This window comes from Corythoichthys intestinalis, chromosome 5 (genome assembly GCF_030265065.1).
Source record: "Corythoichthys intestinalis isolate RoL2023-P3 chromosome 5, ASM3026506v1, whole genome shotgun sequence".
Classification (NCBI taxonomy): domain Eukaryota; kingdom Metazoa; phylum Chordata; class Actinopteri; order Syngnathiformes; family Syngnathidae; genus Corythoichthys; species Corythoichthys intestinalis.
In genome coordinates, this window is record NC_080399.1 from 32,465,834 (window position 1) to 32,485,295 (window position 19,462).

The 19,462-nt window shown below is 38.9% G+C and overlaps 1 protein-coding gene across 3 annotated transcripts in view; it reads left to right on the plus strand.

The window, feature by feature from the left end:
- The window catches only part of eps8l2 (EPS8 signaling adaptor L2), a 40,084-nt gene that overhangs the window by 13,844 nt on the left and 6,778 nt on the right, over positions 1 to 19,462 (plus strand). For all 3 annotated transcript variants that reach the window (XM_057836509.1, XM_057836510.1, XM_057836508.1), the window contains 12 exons: positions 2,854 to 2,918; positions 4,914 to 5,075; positions 6,217 to 6,366; positions 6,471 to 6,550; positions 6,632 to 6,738; positions 9,134 to 9,204; positions 9,309 to 9,435; positions 11,888 to 11,976; positions 12,054 to 12,128; positions 18,882 to 19,030; positions 19,114 to 19,300; positions 19,388 to 19,422. In XM_057836509.1, the coding sequence (XP_057692492.1) occupies positions 2,854 to 2,918; positions 4,914 to 5,075; positions 6,217 to 6,366; positions 6,471 to 6,550; positions 6,632 to 6,738; positions 9,134 to 9,204; positions 9,309 to 9,435; positions 11,888 to 11,976; positions 12,054 to 12,128; positions 18,882 to 19,030; positions 19,114 to 19,300; positions 19,388 to 19,422 (1,297 nt within the window). The remainder of the gene's footprint in view (positions 1 to 2,853; positions 2,919 to 4,913; positions 5,076 to 6,216; positions 6,367 to 6,470; positions 6,551 to 6,631; positions 6,739 to 9,133; positions 9,205 to 9,308; positions 9,436 to 11,887; positions 11,977 to 12,053; positions 12,129 to 18,881; positions 19,031 to 19,113; positions 19,301 to 19,387; positions 19,423 to 19,462) is intronic.

The following is a 19,462-nucleotide window of genomic DNA, read 5'->3' on the forward strand; positions in this document are numbered from 1 at the left end:
AACGAGTGACACGCTGGAATTTCGGCAACGGGCCTGGTGACGTCACGCACTGCGGCGTAACAAGAATGGCGACCTAACACTTAAAATAATTTAACAAACTTTATTAAAACAAAAACATTAAGAGGGCTTTTAATATCAAATTATTATAACTCATATTAACATTTATCTTTTAAGAATTACTTGTCTTAAAAATAGAGGATCCCTTTAAGAATTCCCCTAAAAATGATGGGAAACAAACAAATAAACAAACAAACAAAAAAAAAAACGCTCATTTTCAACGTATTATTATAAATATCCCTGGATGGAATATTCAGTTAAAAAAGAAGCGCCGTCTACTTCTCCACTAGGTAAGACAGAAAAACACACACACAGCTGGGATGCCTGCCTGTGTTTACGAGCATGGGGTAACCTACTATCCGAGCATATATCTTGTACATTAATTTTATTGCTGACACTGCGTTTCGAGGTGATCAACCTGTTTTGCCCCACCTGCCACAAAGTCAAAGTCCGCCTATGAGCTGAACACAACCGAACACTAATATCCAAATGTTATTGGGGAGTAAAAACAAAAAGTCAGCTATTCTATTTTGTTCTATTCTATTCTATTCTGTTGCATGGTCATTTTGTATGACATATTGGGAAGCTTTAGCTTATCATGTTGACATAAAATTTAATCATATTCACCCAGAAGTTTTTTTTTTTTCAGTTAATGTCCACCACGTGATCCAGACTCAAAATCAGTTTGACAGTCTGCCCTCCAGCCACCACTGTTTATCTCTAGTCATCGATTCTTGCTGCTCAGCCCATCTACCTGCTAAATGGCTCTCATTGCTTGCTGTGGCGGAGCTGCGAATTCTATGCCATAAATGGCATTAATAAGAAATGTTGCCAGCTCCACTTTCAGGCAGACACTTGATGCCTTTCTTTTACTTGTGTGGAGCCAAAGCAGGCAGCAGTGAGGCGAGAGGGATTGGCAGAGAGGCAAATACTGCCGTCATTCGCACATGGTGGCATTGACACAAGCTATCCCTTTTCAAAATAACACTTGACTTTAAAAAGGTTCCTGGCAATGAAAGGACACTTAACATATTCAGTCAACTCATGTTCAAAGTCCGTCCCTTTTGTGTTGAATTCAACACACAGTGCAATGTACCCCATGCAGAGGGAACAAGTGCTTTTAATGTTGCACACGCCATACAAAGTGTTTGTTCTACCGGGTGTGGAGAGAAGACATCTGGTAGTGTGAGCTTGATAGTAATATGCCTCCATTTTATAACAATGTAATGGTTACCTGCGTGTAATTTACCTGGTAAATACTGTGTGTGAGCAGGCGCACAGTTATGCTTTTCTGCCAATTAAAAAAAAAAAAAAAAAATCAGTAGAGGGAGGGCAGTCAGTCAAAGACCTCTTAACCTTTACCTTAAAATACTGGCAGCTGTGGTTGCCAGAATTGTACCATTAAGAAAATCCAAGAAAAAATGTAAAACTGGTATTGTCAAACTAACAATAAACTATTCTAAGAAGAATGCCATTTTAACTTTTGCTTTACAACAACCAAACATCAAAAGTATTAATGTAGTAAAAAGTACTTCTTACTCTTTATACCACTTTCCAAATGGGTTTTGATTCCACGCCGTCAATGCGGCAGTCAAGCATGCTAACTACTGAGCTAATCACTTCCTTTATCCAGCATCAGCTGCCAGCACACTCTTTTAAATTCACAGGGTTTTTTTAAGCTTTTACATGCACACAACTTGCACTAACCAGTTTTCAACAGCTCAGTAGTCAGCACGCTTGACTGCCTTGAGGAAGCCATGGGTTCGGACCACGGTTGGAGAGGGAACACAATGAGAAAATGAGCATTGTGATAATGAGAACAGGAGCGTTGTGGTGTCATCCCCAACATCTAGACCAGTTAAATATGGATCACAGTATCAATTAATCACAATGTTATTTTTTTTTCTAACATGATTTTCATTAAAACAAAAATCTAAAGTAAAATTTACTGTTACCAAAGGACTACTTTGTTATTACATGTATTTTATGGTTTATTTTCTTAAGGGTAGAATTCTGGCAACCAAAGCTACCGGTAATTTACTGCAAATTTGTACAGTTTGTTTTTTTCTATGGTGTATTCATTAATATTTAGCAAAATTAGGATTTTGAAGGTTTTCAATTTGACAAAAGCTGTGACCATGTCATATCACATTGGCTGGCATTGACGACGATTGACATCCAATCCCAAATGAACTTGGAGTCAAAATCAATTCAAACAGAGCAGGCGCCTAAGAGTTTGAGGCGCCACATACTGGAAAAAAAACATCTATTGATAATGATGCAGAGGTTTGTATGCTGTTGTGTTTTTGTGTAGTGACTATGTTTGATCTTTGATCTTGAGGTTTGGTTGCTTTTATGGCACATTGACCAAGTGTAACCCTTGCCAACGTGATATAAAGTGAGGGAGAGCACTTGAGCTTAAAAAAGCAGGATTAATAATTAACTTTAAGTATGTATTCTGCCTCTCCTTCAAATGTCAACCAGGAATAAAAAATATGATGATGTTTAGGTAAAACCTATTTGTAAGAACCTAATAATCTGAGTACATGAGTTTACGTTGCCTTTCATGGTTTTCTTTGACTCGCATCGTTACCCACTAGAGTATAGATAAAGTTTGACACGCATGCACACAATAGGTATTCTTCCTTATTGCTCTGCTGGTGTGATTGCTTCGCTCATGAGTTCTGTTCACTCCTGCTCCGATCAGTGTATCATGTGGGTCTCAGGCGAGTGTTTTTACTTTTACTGCTATTACTGTCAGACAGATGTTTTCAAAGTGTTTTTTTTCTTTCTCAGAGCAAAGGAAAAAATATTCTAACTCCAATTACATCATGCATGAAACGTCACAGTATCATGTTGAGGTAAGACTGCATTTGCAAATTTTGAATTCAAGTTTTGATAGCATTCTATTTGAACGTTTTATGTAAACGTTTTGTGTTGTTCTCAAATAGCAAATTATGGCTTGATATTTTCCATTTTATTCAAGGAATGTAATTTTTTTTAGTTTGTTTTGCATGTTAAACTGATGGAACCAAGAATGGTAAAATGTTCTTTTCATCTTGCTTACACAGTAGAAGAAAATGTTTTGAAATTAACTCATGTAGCCTACTTTAAGTCATACTTGCCCTATGAGTGTTATTGTTTTATGACGAAGCGGAAAAGTGTTGTTTCAATGTAATTATTGATGGGTGTCAGTCAGCTCTTATCTGGTGATATAAAATTATCTCAGGTTGTTCTAACAGGAAGTCAGTAATTATCTATATTACTATACTTACAGTATATATATATATATATATATTAACTATTCCACATAGGGCCGCAGGATTTCTTTCCAACAAAACAGGATGACACTTTTGCACCAATTTGGTGTCTTACAAATGTAATTAGTTGATTATAGTCAGGTGCTGCTTGTTGTAGCAGAAACATCATTGGTTAAACTATCTGTGCTCAATCAGTTCGAACAAAAACCAGAAACCACAGCGGCCTTTGAGGACCGGTTTGGGCACACCTGTATGAATGGAACTGTGTGTGTGTGTGTGTGTGTGTGTGGTTGCATGTGTGTGTTCCTTCCCTATGGACTCCGAAATTCTGGAATTTGACGAAATTTTACACAGTTGTACTTCATGTGTTTTAGGATTCTTAGATGGGTTTAATCTCTTTAGGCCTCTATTTAAAGTGGAAAATTAATCTGAAACTCCAAAAATTAGCATAGAAAATGTGACCTGATTGTGGAGGCGAAATACGCGTCAGTTGCGATCGCAATATTGCAGTTAGCTTTCAAACTTTACGGTTTCATGTAACAATTTAAATGTGACGATTTGTTGTGGCTTTGAGTATTCCTCAAAAAGAAGCTGGATTTAAAAAAAAAAAAAAAAGGACAATTTTCCGAAATATTATTAGGGGATTCATTTCGGCTGGATATCTTAATCTTGTTGTAAAAGTTTGTCTGTATGCCTGTGTGTGTGTTCGTGTTTTATGGATGCTGAAACTGCTGGGCGGATTTTGACAAAATTTCACACAGTTTTACTCTATTTGTCTGGGAGTGTTCTTGGATTGGTTTGAACTCTGTAGGCCTTCATTTAGTGCAGAAAATTACTTTGAAACTCCAAAAATTAGCATAACATACCAATGCCAATTTTCACTTTGATACCTGAGCAATGCTGATGTTCGAAGTAATCTCCCCGTTGTTGATAGCAACTTAATGTCGAACAAATCTACCTTACGTTTTGACACGCCTATTTGGATATATCATAGATATATTAGGTATTTATATACTCCCACTTTTGTCCCACCATAATGTCAATATTCTATACTGAACAGTAAACACTATCAAAACTCAGGAAACCCATGTGTTTACTGCTTATCATACAATAATCACTTCCTTATGCTATTATCTCGTTATATCATCAATATTCTAGTGTTTCGTGCATATGTAATTGCTTACAGTGGTTAGTGGTCAAAAAGCACTATAAAATGAATTTACTTTAAAAATATTACTCACTTGTAGCAACAACAACAGAAACGACACTGTCGTCAAAATGGTTGGTCAACTCAATCGACATCTGACCTGTGATAACCCTTGGGGGGGTGTGGTTGTCATGCGCATGCTGAGTAGCGCTTTCCTAGAGAGCTGTTATGACTGACCGAAACTAAAATGTCCATACAATTCCAAAAATTGAGTGGATTGTTGTAAAATTTTCAGAGGTTGAAGTGGATCGAGTAAAAGAGTAGATCGGTCTACATACATTTTGCTGAGGATTGAGTCAGATTTTTGACCATTAAGCATTCATTTGTTTTGGTCACATTACATGAGAAATCAGAAAATTGTGATATTGTCATCTCTCTGCCTTCATTAGCATCTGTCCACCTTCATCATGGACAAGACCGAGTCCATCGCCACTGTGGACGATGCCATCAAAAAACTTGTCCTTTTGGATTCAAAAGACAAGATTTGGACTCAGGAAATGCTTTTGCAAGTCACTGATAAGGCAGTTCGGCTGTTGGACTGTGACACCCAGGTACCGCCCCACTTGGTGACTACTTCAACTTAACCCTTTCATTGGCAAATTATGCCTTTTTTTTTAACCCTCATTCAACAAATTGGCTGCCATTGTCGGTGTGAGACGTCCAGCCTACCCAGTCAAAATGGATTGGACGTTTAGCGCCGTCAATAGCACTGAAAGAGGAGCATTGATGGCCATTCCTCCCAGTTTAAATGAATTGGATGTCTATTGCTGTAAAAGGCATGGAATGAGATATATACTAGCTTTTACCTTAATAGATTTTATTAACATTGTTTTAATTGATAAATGTACCTATAATTATAGGAAGATAATATTAATATTAGGGCTGTCAAAATTATCGCGTTAACGGGCGGTAATTAATTTTTTAAAATTAATCATGTTAAAATATTTGACGTATTTAACGCACACGCCCCGCTCAAACAGATTAAAATGACAGCACAGCGTCATTTCCACTTGTTACTTGTGTTTTTTGGTGTTTTGTCGCCCTCAGCTGGCGCTTGGATGCGACTGATTTTATGGGTTTCAGCCCCATGAGCATTGTGTAATTATTGACATCAACAATGGCGAGCTACTAGTTTATTTTTGGATTGAAAATTTTACAAATTTTATTAAAACGAAAACATTAAGAGGGGTTTTAATATAAAATTTCTATAACTTGTACTAACATTTATCTTTTAAGAACTACAAGTCTTTCTATCCATGGATCGCTTTAACAGAATGTTAATAATGTTAATGCCATCTTGTTGATTTATTGTCATATTAAACAAATACAGTACTTATGTATACTTATAATTTAGAGAAAAATATGGCATATTTCATAGATTGGTTTGAATTGCGATTAATTACGATTAATTAATTCTTAAGCTGTGATTAACTCGATTAAAAATTTTAATCGTTTGACAGCCCTGATTAATATTAATAAAAGTACAATAATGATTAGTAATTACAATATTAATAACATTTAAAAATAAATGTAGTGACCAAAAATAGTCACTTGCCCTATGTAGGGGTAAAAGCTCCTGAGTAGCTTTTTAAGTAGCTGCCCACTGTAGTGACCACTGTCCCTGAAAGGGCAAATTAATAAGTAATTTGATTTTATATTCCCTTCTGATAAATGTAAATTCTTTCTCTGCAGGAGGAGCTGGAGAACTTCCCCCTACCCACTATCCATCTGTCTCAGGCTGTGCTAAACCAAACTCGCTACCCGTCGGTCCTGCTGCTCGTGTGTCAAGACAAGGATCAGCACCGGCCGGACATCCATTTTTTCCACTGTGACGAGGTGGAGGTGGGTCACGGACTGCAGTAAATTGACCTAGTTGCATGTGTTCACGTTAAAAACGTAATGGGGACTACAATATTTAAGTGTCTGCTCCATCTCCACAAGTACAGGCTGAACTGGTTCATGCCGATATAGACAGTGCACTTGGAGACAACAAATATGGAAAGAAATCAAGGCCTCAGACACTCAAGTAAGGGATGTGCACACAAACATACATACATACATACTTATCATGCTCAGTGAAGGCGTTGATGTCCTCTTGCTCTTTTAGAATCAACCAGGAGAAAATGAAGCGCCAAAGAGAGACCATCATACCCCACTCGCCGACCAAGCCCGCCCCTGTTGCAAAGGGACGTGTTGCTGCCCCCATTCCACAAGGTGAAAATAAAATAACAAGAGGACATCAAGCCTCTTACACATATATTTTTATAGTCGTAGTTATTTTTTGAGGGGATGATATTGAAAGATGATTGCTCACATTGCTTACTTTGCATGCAAAGGGAAACTTTCTTAGAAATCTGAAGAAATGTTTCAACACAAAATATGACACAACTTACGAGCAGAGCCGTTATGTAACATCATGCACATACATTTTGAAAGTCTCTCAAATTCAATTGGCTAAAATAGTGTCAGTGTTGATAAAATGTCTGCCCTTTGTTGGGAGGCCACTTCTTGGGAATACTGGAATTTATTTACGTTTTTTGACAGTATTTCACATCAGAAAATTTTAAATCTGTGTGTTTTTTTTATTTTTGCTTTTAATTCTCAGTTTATTGAACTCATTAAATAATTATTAAACTTCATAAAATTAAACTTCTTTCCACTGGTATGCACATTATAAACGTGTCAAGTCAAGTAATTGTTAACATGTGTAACCCTTTCAGCGCCAGTGGTCACTAAAGTGGACATCTATTCAAAAATTAGCATTAGCTTAACTTGCCAGCCCAGGTCACAGAGTATGTGTTGTGGTAGTTGGTAAAAGAAGGAAATTGATATTGAAAATATTTTGATTTTTTAAAAAAATGTTTTATTACTCATAGCTTTTTATTGTTTTTTTTGGTTTTTTTTTTACTTATTACAATTTAGATAATCGTTTTTCATTCATTTTATTTAAAATATTTATTTTTTTAAATGTATTTATTAGTTTATTTTTGCCCTTTCACGAAATACGTGCAGGCAACAATAATGCAGTATTACAGTTAGATAACAAATGGGGCCGCATAAAATATTCCCGTGGGCCGCAATAGCGTACCGCACGTAACACGTCACCTTTGCTCATTAATATTCAGGACGTTAACAACTGTTGCTAGGGGGGGTCAAACTCGCGTTTGCCCCTCATGCTAGATGCATGTAAACAGTGTACGAACGAGATGTTTATTGAGCTAAACCTACCAATTCTATCCGAAAATGATATCTCTGGTGCCAAATTCACTGGTAAAGATGTGGAAGAACATACGAATTTTCAGTTAAAGACGTTGCATGAGTGTCTAGGGCTGAAAAAGAGCCGACCTGATCCAGAGGTAGCTTTTTTATTGACACCTTTTTCTTGTGTGCATTGCCTTACGACACTGACAATGACATTCTCCTGTTTCAACAAACTATCCTTTACCACCATATGCCCCGCCTTTCTTATAACCTCTGGTTATCTAACGTCTCTCTACAACCGCTCTTGGGGGTAATTTGTATTGCTATTTTTGTATAGCGATCGCAAATGCTACTCAGTGATGGCCAACGAACACTTTTAATTTTTTCATTAATAACAAATCTTAATTAATTTATTTACACGCCCCCCTTACTAAGGTTATTTCTTTACAACAGAAAAGGTAAAGCTGTTAAATCTAGAGCCTAGCTGTTGGCATGAACAGGCGTACTACAAAAAGACCGAGGCCAAACATGGCTTATTTATTTAAATATGGCGGAAAACACTTAGGTGACTTGAAGTTCTGCTCAGAGACCCCCAATTTGTCCAAATTTCTAAATTGTCCGATTTGCACATGTGATACATCATTAGAAAGCTTAAAATCTCAATTTTCTGGGGGAAGAAAAATTTTGAACAGGAGGGCATTTAAAAAAAAAAAAATTAACAGCAAAACCCTAACTGGAGGCGACAGCAGAATTAAAGACGCCAAGATTTTAACGAGATATTATCGCGTACTTACCTTGTTTCGATCCAAAAGCTCCATGCAGCATGTATCACTGAGTGTCAAAACACAGTTGTGAATGGCCACAGCCGGATTTTTGGAGGATTTTATGGGTGAAACATGGTGATATAACAAGGGTCACGATGCAGAAATCGCAGACAACAAGGAGTGGTTGAGATTTTCTTTTTCATATACTGTAGTTACCCTTTTAAACATTATTTTTCAATTTGTCTTTGTTTGGATCGATTATTTATCATCTAGCATATCGGGGAAAATGCGACAGTAACAAAAAAATACAATTAATCAGTACTTGCATTGGTTGACCGCTTTCCGGTTTATGATGGTGACGTCACGCAGCCTTGTGGTCTAAAAATAGCGTTCGTGCAGTACGCTATTGCAATTTTGAGACCCCTGTCCTAGATGGTCTTGATAAGGTATTTAGGAAAACAAATCGTAATTCGTGCATGAAAGGGTTAAAATTTCTCAGTACTAATGTCTAAATTGTTCCAAAAAGAGCTACTAGTGTCAAAATCAGTTTATTTTAAAAGCATCAGTATTTCATTACAAGTAATGTTTTGTCACCAGTTGAATGAATGCTTGTTTGTCATCTGTTTTTTTGGGATGGGGAGCAGAGAGGCGAGTCTCTGGACACAATGACTCAGAGTCGCATGAAAAGTTGGCCCAGCGCATTGAGAAGGATGTAGTAAGTGTTTTCCTTCACTTTCAAGGTGGACATCTTATTATGAAGTCTTTCAAAATGAAACTGTATATGATACAACAGCTTTATCCAAAATTCTTCTCTTGCAGCAAATACTCAACTGTGCTCTGGACGATATTGAAATTTTTGTGGCGAGGGTGCAAAAAGCAGCCGAGGCCTTTTCCCAACTCAGCCAACGCAACAAGAGTAAGAAGAATAAGAAGAAAGGACCAGCAGGTCTGTTGCCCTTTCTTCTTCTGTGGTAGCAACCATGAAGTGACAATATGTTGAATATTGCTCACGCTGCCATGTTTGTATCTCTTTGTGTCCTCCAGTGATGTGCGTGGTGGTAAACACCAACACGCCAGTATGGCCTTTGTTAAGAAGTTAATACTCGATTTTTATTGCAGCGGTATTATTATTAACATAATTACTTAATGTTTCATTCCATTGAGGACGACTGACATCCAATCCATTTTAACTCTCAGTCAAATTGGATTGGACATCTTTCAATGTCAATGGCAGCCAGTGAGTTAAGACACGAAGTTATAATAATGCCGTAATGTGTTGAGTGATTTTTTTTAAAAATCTTTTTTTCTCATTTCCGCATGTCTGATCAGTAAAGATGTAATTTGAACTCTTTAATTTTTCACTATTGTGTGAAAAGATGTGTGCTGTCACTGACTACAAATACAAATCTGCTGGCAGTCATTTATTCTCTAAATACTGTGGGGCAAATAACCAACCACCAATTGTGCAAGTTCTCCTACTTGAAAAGATGAGAGAGGCCTGTAATTGTCAACATGGGTAAACCTCAACCATGAGAGACAGAATGTGGAAAAAATACAGAAAATCACGTTGTTTGATTTTTAAAGGATTTATTTCCAAATTAGAGTGGAAAATAAGTATTTGGTCACCTACAAACAAGCAAGATTTCTGGCTGTCAAAGAGGTCTAACGAGGTCTAACACGGTCTAATGAGGCTCCACTCATTACCAGTATTAATGGCACCTGTTATAACTCATTATCGGTATAAATGACACCTGTCCACAAACTCAGTCAGTCACACGCCAAACTCCACTATGGCCAAGACCAAAGAGCTGTCCAAGGACACCAGAGACAAAATTGTAGACCTGCACCAGGCTGGGAAGACTGAATCTGCAATAGGTAAAACGCTTGGTGAAAAGAAATCAACTGTGGGAGCAATTATTAGAAAATGGAAGACATACAAGACCACTGATAATCTTCCTCGATCTGGGGCTCCATGCAAGATCTCACCCTATGGCATCAAAATGATAACGAGAACGGTGAGCGAAAATCCCAGAACCACACGGGGGGGACCGAGTGAAAGACCTACAGAGAGCTGGGACCACAGTAACAAAGGCTACTATCAGTAACACAATGCGCTGCCAGGGACTGAAATCCTCCACTACCAGACGTGTCCCCCTGCTGAAGAAAGTACACGTCCAGGCCAGTCTGCGGTTCGCTAGAGAGCATTTGGATGATCCAGAAGAGGACTGAGAGAATGTGTTATGGTCAGATGAAACCAAAATCGAACTTTTTGGTAGAAATACAGGTTCTCATGTTTGGAGGAGAAAGAATACTGAATTGCATCTGAAGAACACCATATCCACTGTGAAGCATGGGGGTGGAAACATCATACTTTGGGGCTATTTTTCTGCAATGGGACCAGGACGACTGATCTGTGTAAAAGAAACAATGAATGGGGCCATGTATCGAGAGATTTTGAGGGAGTTCCATCAGCAATGGTACTGAAGATGAGACGTGGCTGGGTCTTTCAGCATGACAATGATCCCAAACACACAGCCAGGGCAACAAAGGAGTGGCTTCGTAAGAAGCACTTCAAGGTCCTGGAGTGGCCGATCCTGTCTCCAGATCTCAACCCCATAGAAAATTTGTGGAGGGAGTTGAAAGACCGTGTTGCCCAACGACAGCCCCAAAACATCACTGCTCTAGAGATCTGCATGGAGGAAAGGGCCAAAATACCAGCAACCGTGTGTGAAAAGCTTGTGAAGAGTTACAGAAAACGTTTGGCCTCAGTTATTGCCAACAAATGTAACATAACAAAGTACTGATGAACTTTTGGTATTGACCAAATACTTATTTTCCACCATGATTTGCAAATAAATTCTTAAAAAATCAAACGATGTGATTTTCTGTTTTTTTTTTTCTTTTTTTTTTTCACATTCTGTCTCTCATGGTTGAGGTTTACCCATGTTAACAATTACAGGCCTCTCTAATATTTTCAAGTGGGAGAACTTGCACAATTAGTGGTTGACTAAATACTTATCTGCCCCACTCAATCGGTTTCTCAACTCTGGAACTCTATGAATTGGAGGATGTAATTATTACTCTGTATATCCAATGTTAACAGTATCAAGTTACTGGAATGAGTAGATCATACCCTGCTCATTATTACAAGTAACAAACATGATGGATTTCAGGCTGAGAAACCCATTACTGTATAACAAAACCTCACTTGGGTTTGTGTGGCCAAGGGCAAGGATATTAAACTATGCTAAAGCTATTTGTTTGTTATAAGTCATATGTTCTGGCAGAGATGGTAGCTGAGTGTTTAGGCACATTCATGTGTAGCTTGACCTCTGTCCATTGAGTAAAATGGTGCTGGTGTGACTGTAAACTAATGTGTCTTTTGTGCTCTTTCGCAGAGGGCATGCTGACCTTGCGAGCAAAGCCCCCCTCAGAAGAAGAGTTCATCGATAGCCTCCAGAAACTGAAGCTGGCTTTCAACCTCTTGGTGAGCTATTTCAGATCGCTCAACCTACCTCTCTCCTTTTCCCCTCCTCATTGGCTCTGTGACTGCACTCCCTGCAGGCCAAACTGAAGAAGCACATCCAGAATCCAAGTGCCTCTGAATTGGTTCATTTCCTCTTCGGCCCTTTGGAGCTGGTAGGAAATGCACATTGCCTTTATCATGCTATGATTATCAGAACCTGTCTCTCTGTTTGTCTGTCTGTCTGTCTGTCTGTCTGTCTGTCTGTCCGTCTTTCTGTCTGTCGGCTATATTCGGAGACGATGAATCCCACTGTTGTCAAACCTGGTGGAAGAAGAACAAGTTTTTATTTACAAGAAATGGCCTCAAAATCGCAAATCATATTTATGATCTAAATCAGACACACCACCAGCAGGTGTCGCCATCATCACGGGACCCAACCGGTCCCCAATCATTGAAACAAACCACTCCTCATTGGTTGAAAGAACAAGTTTAGATTTTGTATGAACTATCGGTACAGAAACAAATGGCCTCATTTTGATCTAAATCGCTAAAAATATGAAACGGAAATCAACAAAGTAATTGTAGTCTAATTTATTGAGGTTTACCTTATGTATTTTAGAGCAAGTGTGACAAGGTGAACGTCTCCTTTTTGTGTTGTCCAGTGATACCTCTAATTAGGAAATAATTTGTTCTGGAAATAGTCTTGCAACCTGAAACTTCTGTTCCAAGCACTACTGAAACGCCACATTAAATTTAATAATTAGGATAAAACCGGAATAAAACAACAGCCAAACACATTTGAATCATTCCATATACAGTGCCTTGCAAAAGTATTCGGCCCCCTTGAACCTTGCAACCTTTCGCCACATTTCAGGCTTCAAAAATAAAGATATAAAATTTTAATTTTTTGTCAAGAATCAACAACAAGTGGGACACAATCGTGAAGTGGAACAAAATTTATTGGATAATTTAAACTTTTTTAACAAATAAAAAACTGAAAAGTGGGGCGTGCAATATTATTCGGCCCCCTTGCGTTAATACTTTGTAGCGCCACCTTTTGCTCCAATTACAGCTGCAAGTCGCTTGGGGTATGTTTCTATGAGTTTTGCACATCGAGAGACTGACATTCTTGCCCATTCTTCCTTGCAAAACTGCTCGAGCTCAGTGAGGTTGGATGGAGAGTGTTTGTGAACAGCAGTCTTCAGCTCTTTCCACAGATTCTCGATTGGATTCAGGTCTGGACTTTGACCTGGCCATTCTAACACCTGGATACGTTTATTTTTGAACCATTCCATTGTAGATTTGGCTTTATGTTTTGGATCATTGTCCTGTTGGAAGATAAATCTCCGTCCCAGTCTCAGGTCTTGTGCAGATACCAGCAGGTTTTCTTCCAGAATGTTCCTGTATTTGGCTGCATCCATCTTCCCGTCAATTTGAACCATCTTCCCTGTCCCTGCTGAAGAAAAGCAGGCCCAAACCATGATGCTGCCACCACCATGTTTGACAGTGGGGATGGTGTGTTCAGGGTGATGAGCTGTGTTGCTTTTACGCCAAACATATCATTTTGCATTGTGGCCAAAAAGTTCAATTTTGGTTTCATCTGACCAGAGCACCTTCTTCCACATGTTTGGTGTGTCTCCCAGGTGGCTTGTGGCAAACTTTAAATGAGATTTTTTATGGATATCTTTGAGAAATGGCTTTCTTCTTGCCACTCTTCCATAAAGGCCAGATTTGTGCAGTGTACGACTGATTGTTGTCCTATGGACAGACTCTCCCACCTCAGATGTAGATCTCTGCAGTTCATCCAGAGTGATCATGGGCCTCTTGGCTGCATCTCTGATCAGTTTTCTCCTTGTTTGAGAAGAAAGTTTGGAAGGACGGCCGGGTCTTGGTAGATTTGCAGTGGTCTGATGCTCCTTCCATTTCAATATGATGGCTTGCACAGTGCTCCTTGAGATGTTTAAAGCTTGGGAAATCTTTTTGTATCCAAATCCGGCTTTAAACTTCTCCACAACAGTACCTCGGACCTGCCTGGTGTGTTCCTTGGTTTTCATAATGCTCTCTGCACTGTAAACAGAACCCTGAGACTATCACAGAGCAGGTGCATTTATACGGAGACATGATTACACACAGGTGGATTCTATTTATCATCATCGGTCATTTAGGACAACATTGGATCATTCAGAGATCCTCACTGAACTTCTGGAGTGAGTTTGCTGCACTGAAAGTAAAGGGGCCGAATAATATTGCACGCCCCACTTTTCAGTTTTTTATTTGTTAAAAAAGTTTAAATTATCCAATAAATGTTGTTCCACTTCACGATTGTGTCCCACTTGTTGTTGAATCTTGACAAAAAAATTAAATTTCACATCTTTATGTTTGAAGCCTGAAATGTGGCGAAAGGTTGCAAGATTCAAGGGGGCTGAATACTTTTACAAGGCACTGTACCTAACCTAACCGTTAAAACTTGCAATGAACTACATAATGCCAGGAAGAAAAAGGAAAAATATATCTAAGCTTTCGAGTGAGGCGACGTCTTCTTCTTTGACGAAATTGAAAATGGTGTTGGCTTTGTGGCAGACTACCGTTTCGGCAATTTCGTTTTCCTTAATCGAGAGGAGAAGATGTCTCTCCGTCTCATCAAAAAACTCTTCATGAGACAAAAACAACAGTAGACTTTTGCTCTTTTGGCTAGGACGTTGAGCCCGCTATGCCAACAACAACACTGTTGCGCCTGTGCACGTCATCATACTGCGACACTCAAATTGAAACGCCATCAACAATAGGTCAATAGGAGAGCAGAATACTGAAGCATGATGGGAAAAATATGCCAGCAGGATCTTTTGGCGCGACATTTAAAAGCAGGAAGTACATACAGTATGTACAGTGGGGAGAACAAGTATTTGATACACTGTCAATGGGAAAACCCATTGGCAGTGTATCAAATACTTGTTCTCCCCTCTGTATCTTTTACGGTACTGTACTGTATTTTTGTCTCTTGTATCCTGAAATTTGTTCCGTAACAAGAGGCAATATTTTCCCATTGTGGCATGCCGTATCCTGAAAATTCCATTTGTAGAGACATTTGTACAGTGGGGAAAATAAGTATTTAGTCAACTACCAATTGTGCAAGTTCCCCTACTTGAAAAGATTAGAGAGGCCTGTAATTGTCAACATGGGTAAACCTCAACTATGAGAGACAGAATGTGGAAAAATTAAGAAGAATTTATTTCCAAATTAGAGTGGAAAATAAGTATTTGGTCACCTACAAACAAGCAAGATTTCTGGCTGTCAAAGAGGTTTAACTTCTTCTAACGAGGTCTAACGAGGCTCCACTCGTTACCTCTATTAATGGCACCTGTTTTAACTGATTATCGGTATAAAAGACACCTGTCTACAACCTCAGTCAGTCACACTCCAAACTCCACTATGGCCAAGACCAAAGAGCTGTCGAAGGACACCAGAGACAAAATTGTAGACCTGCACCAGGCTATGGTCAGATGAAACCAAAATAGAACTTTTTGGTAGAAACACAGATTCTCGTGTTTGGAGGAGAAAGAATACTGAATTGCATCCGAATAACACCATACCCACTGTGAAGCATGGGGGTGGAAACATCATGCTTTGGGGCTGTTTTTCTGCAGAGAGACCAGGATGACTGATTTGTGTAAAAGAAAGAATGAATGGGGCCATGTATCGAGAGATTCTGAGTGAGTTCCATCAGCAAGGGCATTGAAGATGAGACATGGCTGGTTCTTTTAGCATGACAATGATCCCAAACACACAGCCAGGGCAACAAAGGAGTGGCTTCGTAAGAAGCACTTCAAGGTCCTGGAGTGGCTTAGCCAGTCTCCAGATCTCAACCTGTGGAGGGAGTTGAAAGTCCGTGTTGCCCAACGACAGCCCCAAAACATCACTGCTCTCGAGGAGATCTACATGGAGGAATGGGCCAAAATACCAGCAATAGTGTGTGAAAAGCTTGTGACGAGTTACAGAAAACGTTTGGCCTCCGTTATTGCCAACAAAGGGTACATAACAAAGTATTGAAATGAACTTTTGGTATTGACCAAATACTTATTTTCCACCATAATTTGCAAATAAATTCTTTAAAAATCAAACAATGTGATTTTCAGTTTTTTTCCCACATTCTGTCTCTCATGGTTGAGGTTTACCCATGTTGACACTTACAGGCCTCTCTAATATTTTCAAGTGGGAGAACTTGCACAATTAGTGGTTGATTAAATACTTATTTGCCCCACTGTAAGTAGAGGTACCACTGTATATAATACAGGTCAGTCTCCACTGTTGCCATGATACGATTTGCACAAACAGGTGTACTTTTTGTTTCTTCAAGCCTGCAAAAGCCATCCTTTGCATGCTGGCATTTTTCATGAATGACGCTGCTCTTATGGACTTTGCATTGATATGGTTTGCTTGTTTCCAGAAACACCACATTTGTTTGATAAGCTTCAGATAAAGCAGCAACTTCAACTTTGTGTGCCCTCGAGTGAACACGCCTTAGGCCTATTTTACAGCTGGAGACTTGTTGAAAAATGACTGGGAGAGGCTGACAGTGACGGCGCTAGACATCCAATCCTTTTTGACTGGGAGAGACTGACAGTGACTCTCCCAGTAAAAATGCTAGACGTCCAATCCATTTTGACTGGGAGAGACTGACAGTGACCCTCCAAGTAAAAATGGATTGGGCGTCTCGTGCCATCAATGCTACTGAAAGATGAGCATTCATAGCTAATCCTCCCAGTTTAAATGCAATACTGATGCAATACTTTACACATTTAATGTAATTAAATTAGGTTTTATTAACATTGTATTACTTCATATATTTATTTATAATTATATAGTTATACATAACTATACTTAATTATTAGCTTTTTTTTTTTTAAAGGGAAATATATACAGTGAGGAGCAGAAATATTTGCACCCCTTGTGATTTTGCCAGTTCACCCTCTTAAAAAATAGGTAGAGGTCTGAAATATCAATCATAGATGCATTTTCACTTATAGAGACATAATAAATAAAAAAAAATCTGGAACTCACATTGTATGATTTTTCAATAATTTATTTGTAATTTACTGGAGTTTAAAAGTATTTGTACCACTGAGAAAATCAGTGCTAATATTTAGTGCAGAAGCCTTTGTTTGCAATTACAGAGGTCAGACGCTTTCTTTAGTTCTTTACCAGGTTTTCACATACGGAAACAGGGATTTTGGCCCATTCTTCCACACAAATCTGTCAGGTTTCGGGGCTGTTGTTGAGATTTTCTATTGGACTGAGGTCTGGGGACTGGCTAAGCCACTCCAGAACCTTGATATGCTTATTACGCAGCCACTGCTTGGTCAGCTTGGCTGTGTGCTTCAGATCATTGTCATGTTGGAAGATCCAGCCACGACTTATCTTTAAGTATCTGACTGAGGGAAGGAGGTTGTGGCTCAAAATCTTACGATACATTTCACCATTCATCCTCTGCTTTATACAGTACAGTCATCCTGTTTCCTTTGCCAAAAAGCAGCCCCAAAGCATGAGGTTTCCACCCCATACATCACAGTGGGGGTGGTGTTCTTGTGATTGTACTCTTCCTTCTATTTTTCCTCCGCACACGACGGTAAAGTTTGCACTAAAAAGTTCTATTTTGGTCTCATCTGACCACATGACTTTCTCCCATGACCCCTCTGCATCATTCAGATGGTCCTTGGCAAACTTCGGATGGGCCTACACATGTACTGGCTTCAATAGGGGAACCTTCTGAACAATGTATGATTTTAAACCATTGCACCGTAGTGTTCTACTGACAGTAGCCTTTGTAACTGTGAATCCAGGTCTCTTCAGGCCATTGACCAGCTCCTTCCTTGTAGTACTATGCTGAGTCCTCAGTTTTCTCATCATGAGTGATGCCCCACGAGGAGAGATTTTACATGGTGCCCCAGCCCGAGGTAGATTATCAGTCATGTTTAGCCTTTTACATTTTCTAGCAATTGCTGCAACTGTTGATTTATTCTCACCGAGCTCCTTTCCAATTGTCCCATAGTCTTTTCCAGCTTTGTGGGGCTCGACAATTTTTTCTCTGGTGTCTTTCTAAAGCTTTGTGGTCTTCCCCATGGTAGCAGTTGGATTATGACTGACTGTAGGGTGCACAGGTGACAATAAAGAGCTCAAATGGGTAGTGGGTGGGTGGTTACTAATGGGGTAAAGGTGGCCTTTTTTTTTTTTGTTAAGGTAGACTGACAACTCTTTGAGTGTCATAATTATTGCTGATTTTCAGGGGTGCAAATACTTATGAACCCCAGTAAATTGAATATGAATTATTAAAAAATCATACAATGTGATTTCCGGATTTTTTTTTTTTTAGATTATGTCCTAATAAGCGGAAATGCATATATGATTGAAATTTCAAATCTCTACCTATTTTGAACTTGCAAAATCACAAGGGATGCAAATACTTCTGCTCCTTACTGTATATATATATAATAATTGCTAATATTTAAGTTTTTTTAATGACCACAAATAGTTAATTCAGCTATAAGGCATTAAAGGTCTTAAGTGGCAACGTTTCAATAACTGTCCACTGTAGTGACCACACTTCCTGAAAGGGTTAAGAATAAAAAATATATATGTATAATCATAATTGAGACCTTGCATCCACAAATGTAAACATCACATTTCACAGTTAATGTTGTGGCCTACATGACCCAAGATGTGATGTCCATGAATGTAGAAGCCAGGTCAGGTTAATTTGGTTTTTTTTTAACTAAAATAATCCCCTGCCATATGAAGGGTCAATAAAATTTGATGCGTAAAAAATAACGACCCAATCCAAAGTGGAACTTGTCAATTGACTACAGTAGAAATCTGTTTTCATTAGTGTTTTATAAAGGTGCAATTCTGATAGTTTCCCTCTGTCTTTACAGGTCCTGCAAAGTTTGCACAGTCCTGAGCTGGTACGGTCCATCATCTCCCCCCACCTTTCCAAAGACGCTGTAGACTTCCTGCGGGGTCACCTCACCCCCAAAGAAACTATCACCTTTGAGCTTCTAGGAGAGGGATGGACTAAACCCAGGTTTGTTATCAACTCTTACTGGGCATGTTTTCAAAATCCGAATCTAGTACTGTATGATAATTCTATTCTCTTTTGTTCTTAAGAGCTGAATGGCCAAGGGATCAGTGTGCTCCTCCTTACTATCCCAAGTTCCGGAACGGCTGGGAGCCTCCTGCAGAGCTCTTTAGAACAGCTCCGTGGGAAACAGAGGGTCCTGGTGGGACTCCAGTGTCCCCCATTTCGCTGGGATCTCCCATTAGTCCAGATTACAGGAAACACTCAGCTGATGATGTAAGAGTTTTTAAAAACTAAATGTACATTAAATCAAAAGCTCAATATTAGTCCAAACAACTTTTTGCTGCACTTTTTTTTTTGCAGTTCTATGGAACTCATTCTTCTAATTCGTCCAATGGGTAAAAATGACATCATGTTGTTGGATCATTATGGTGTCTT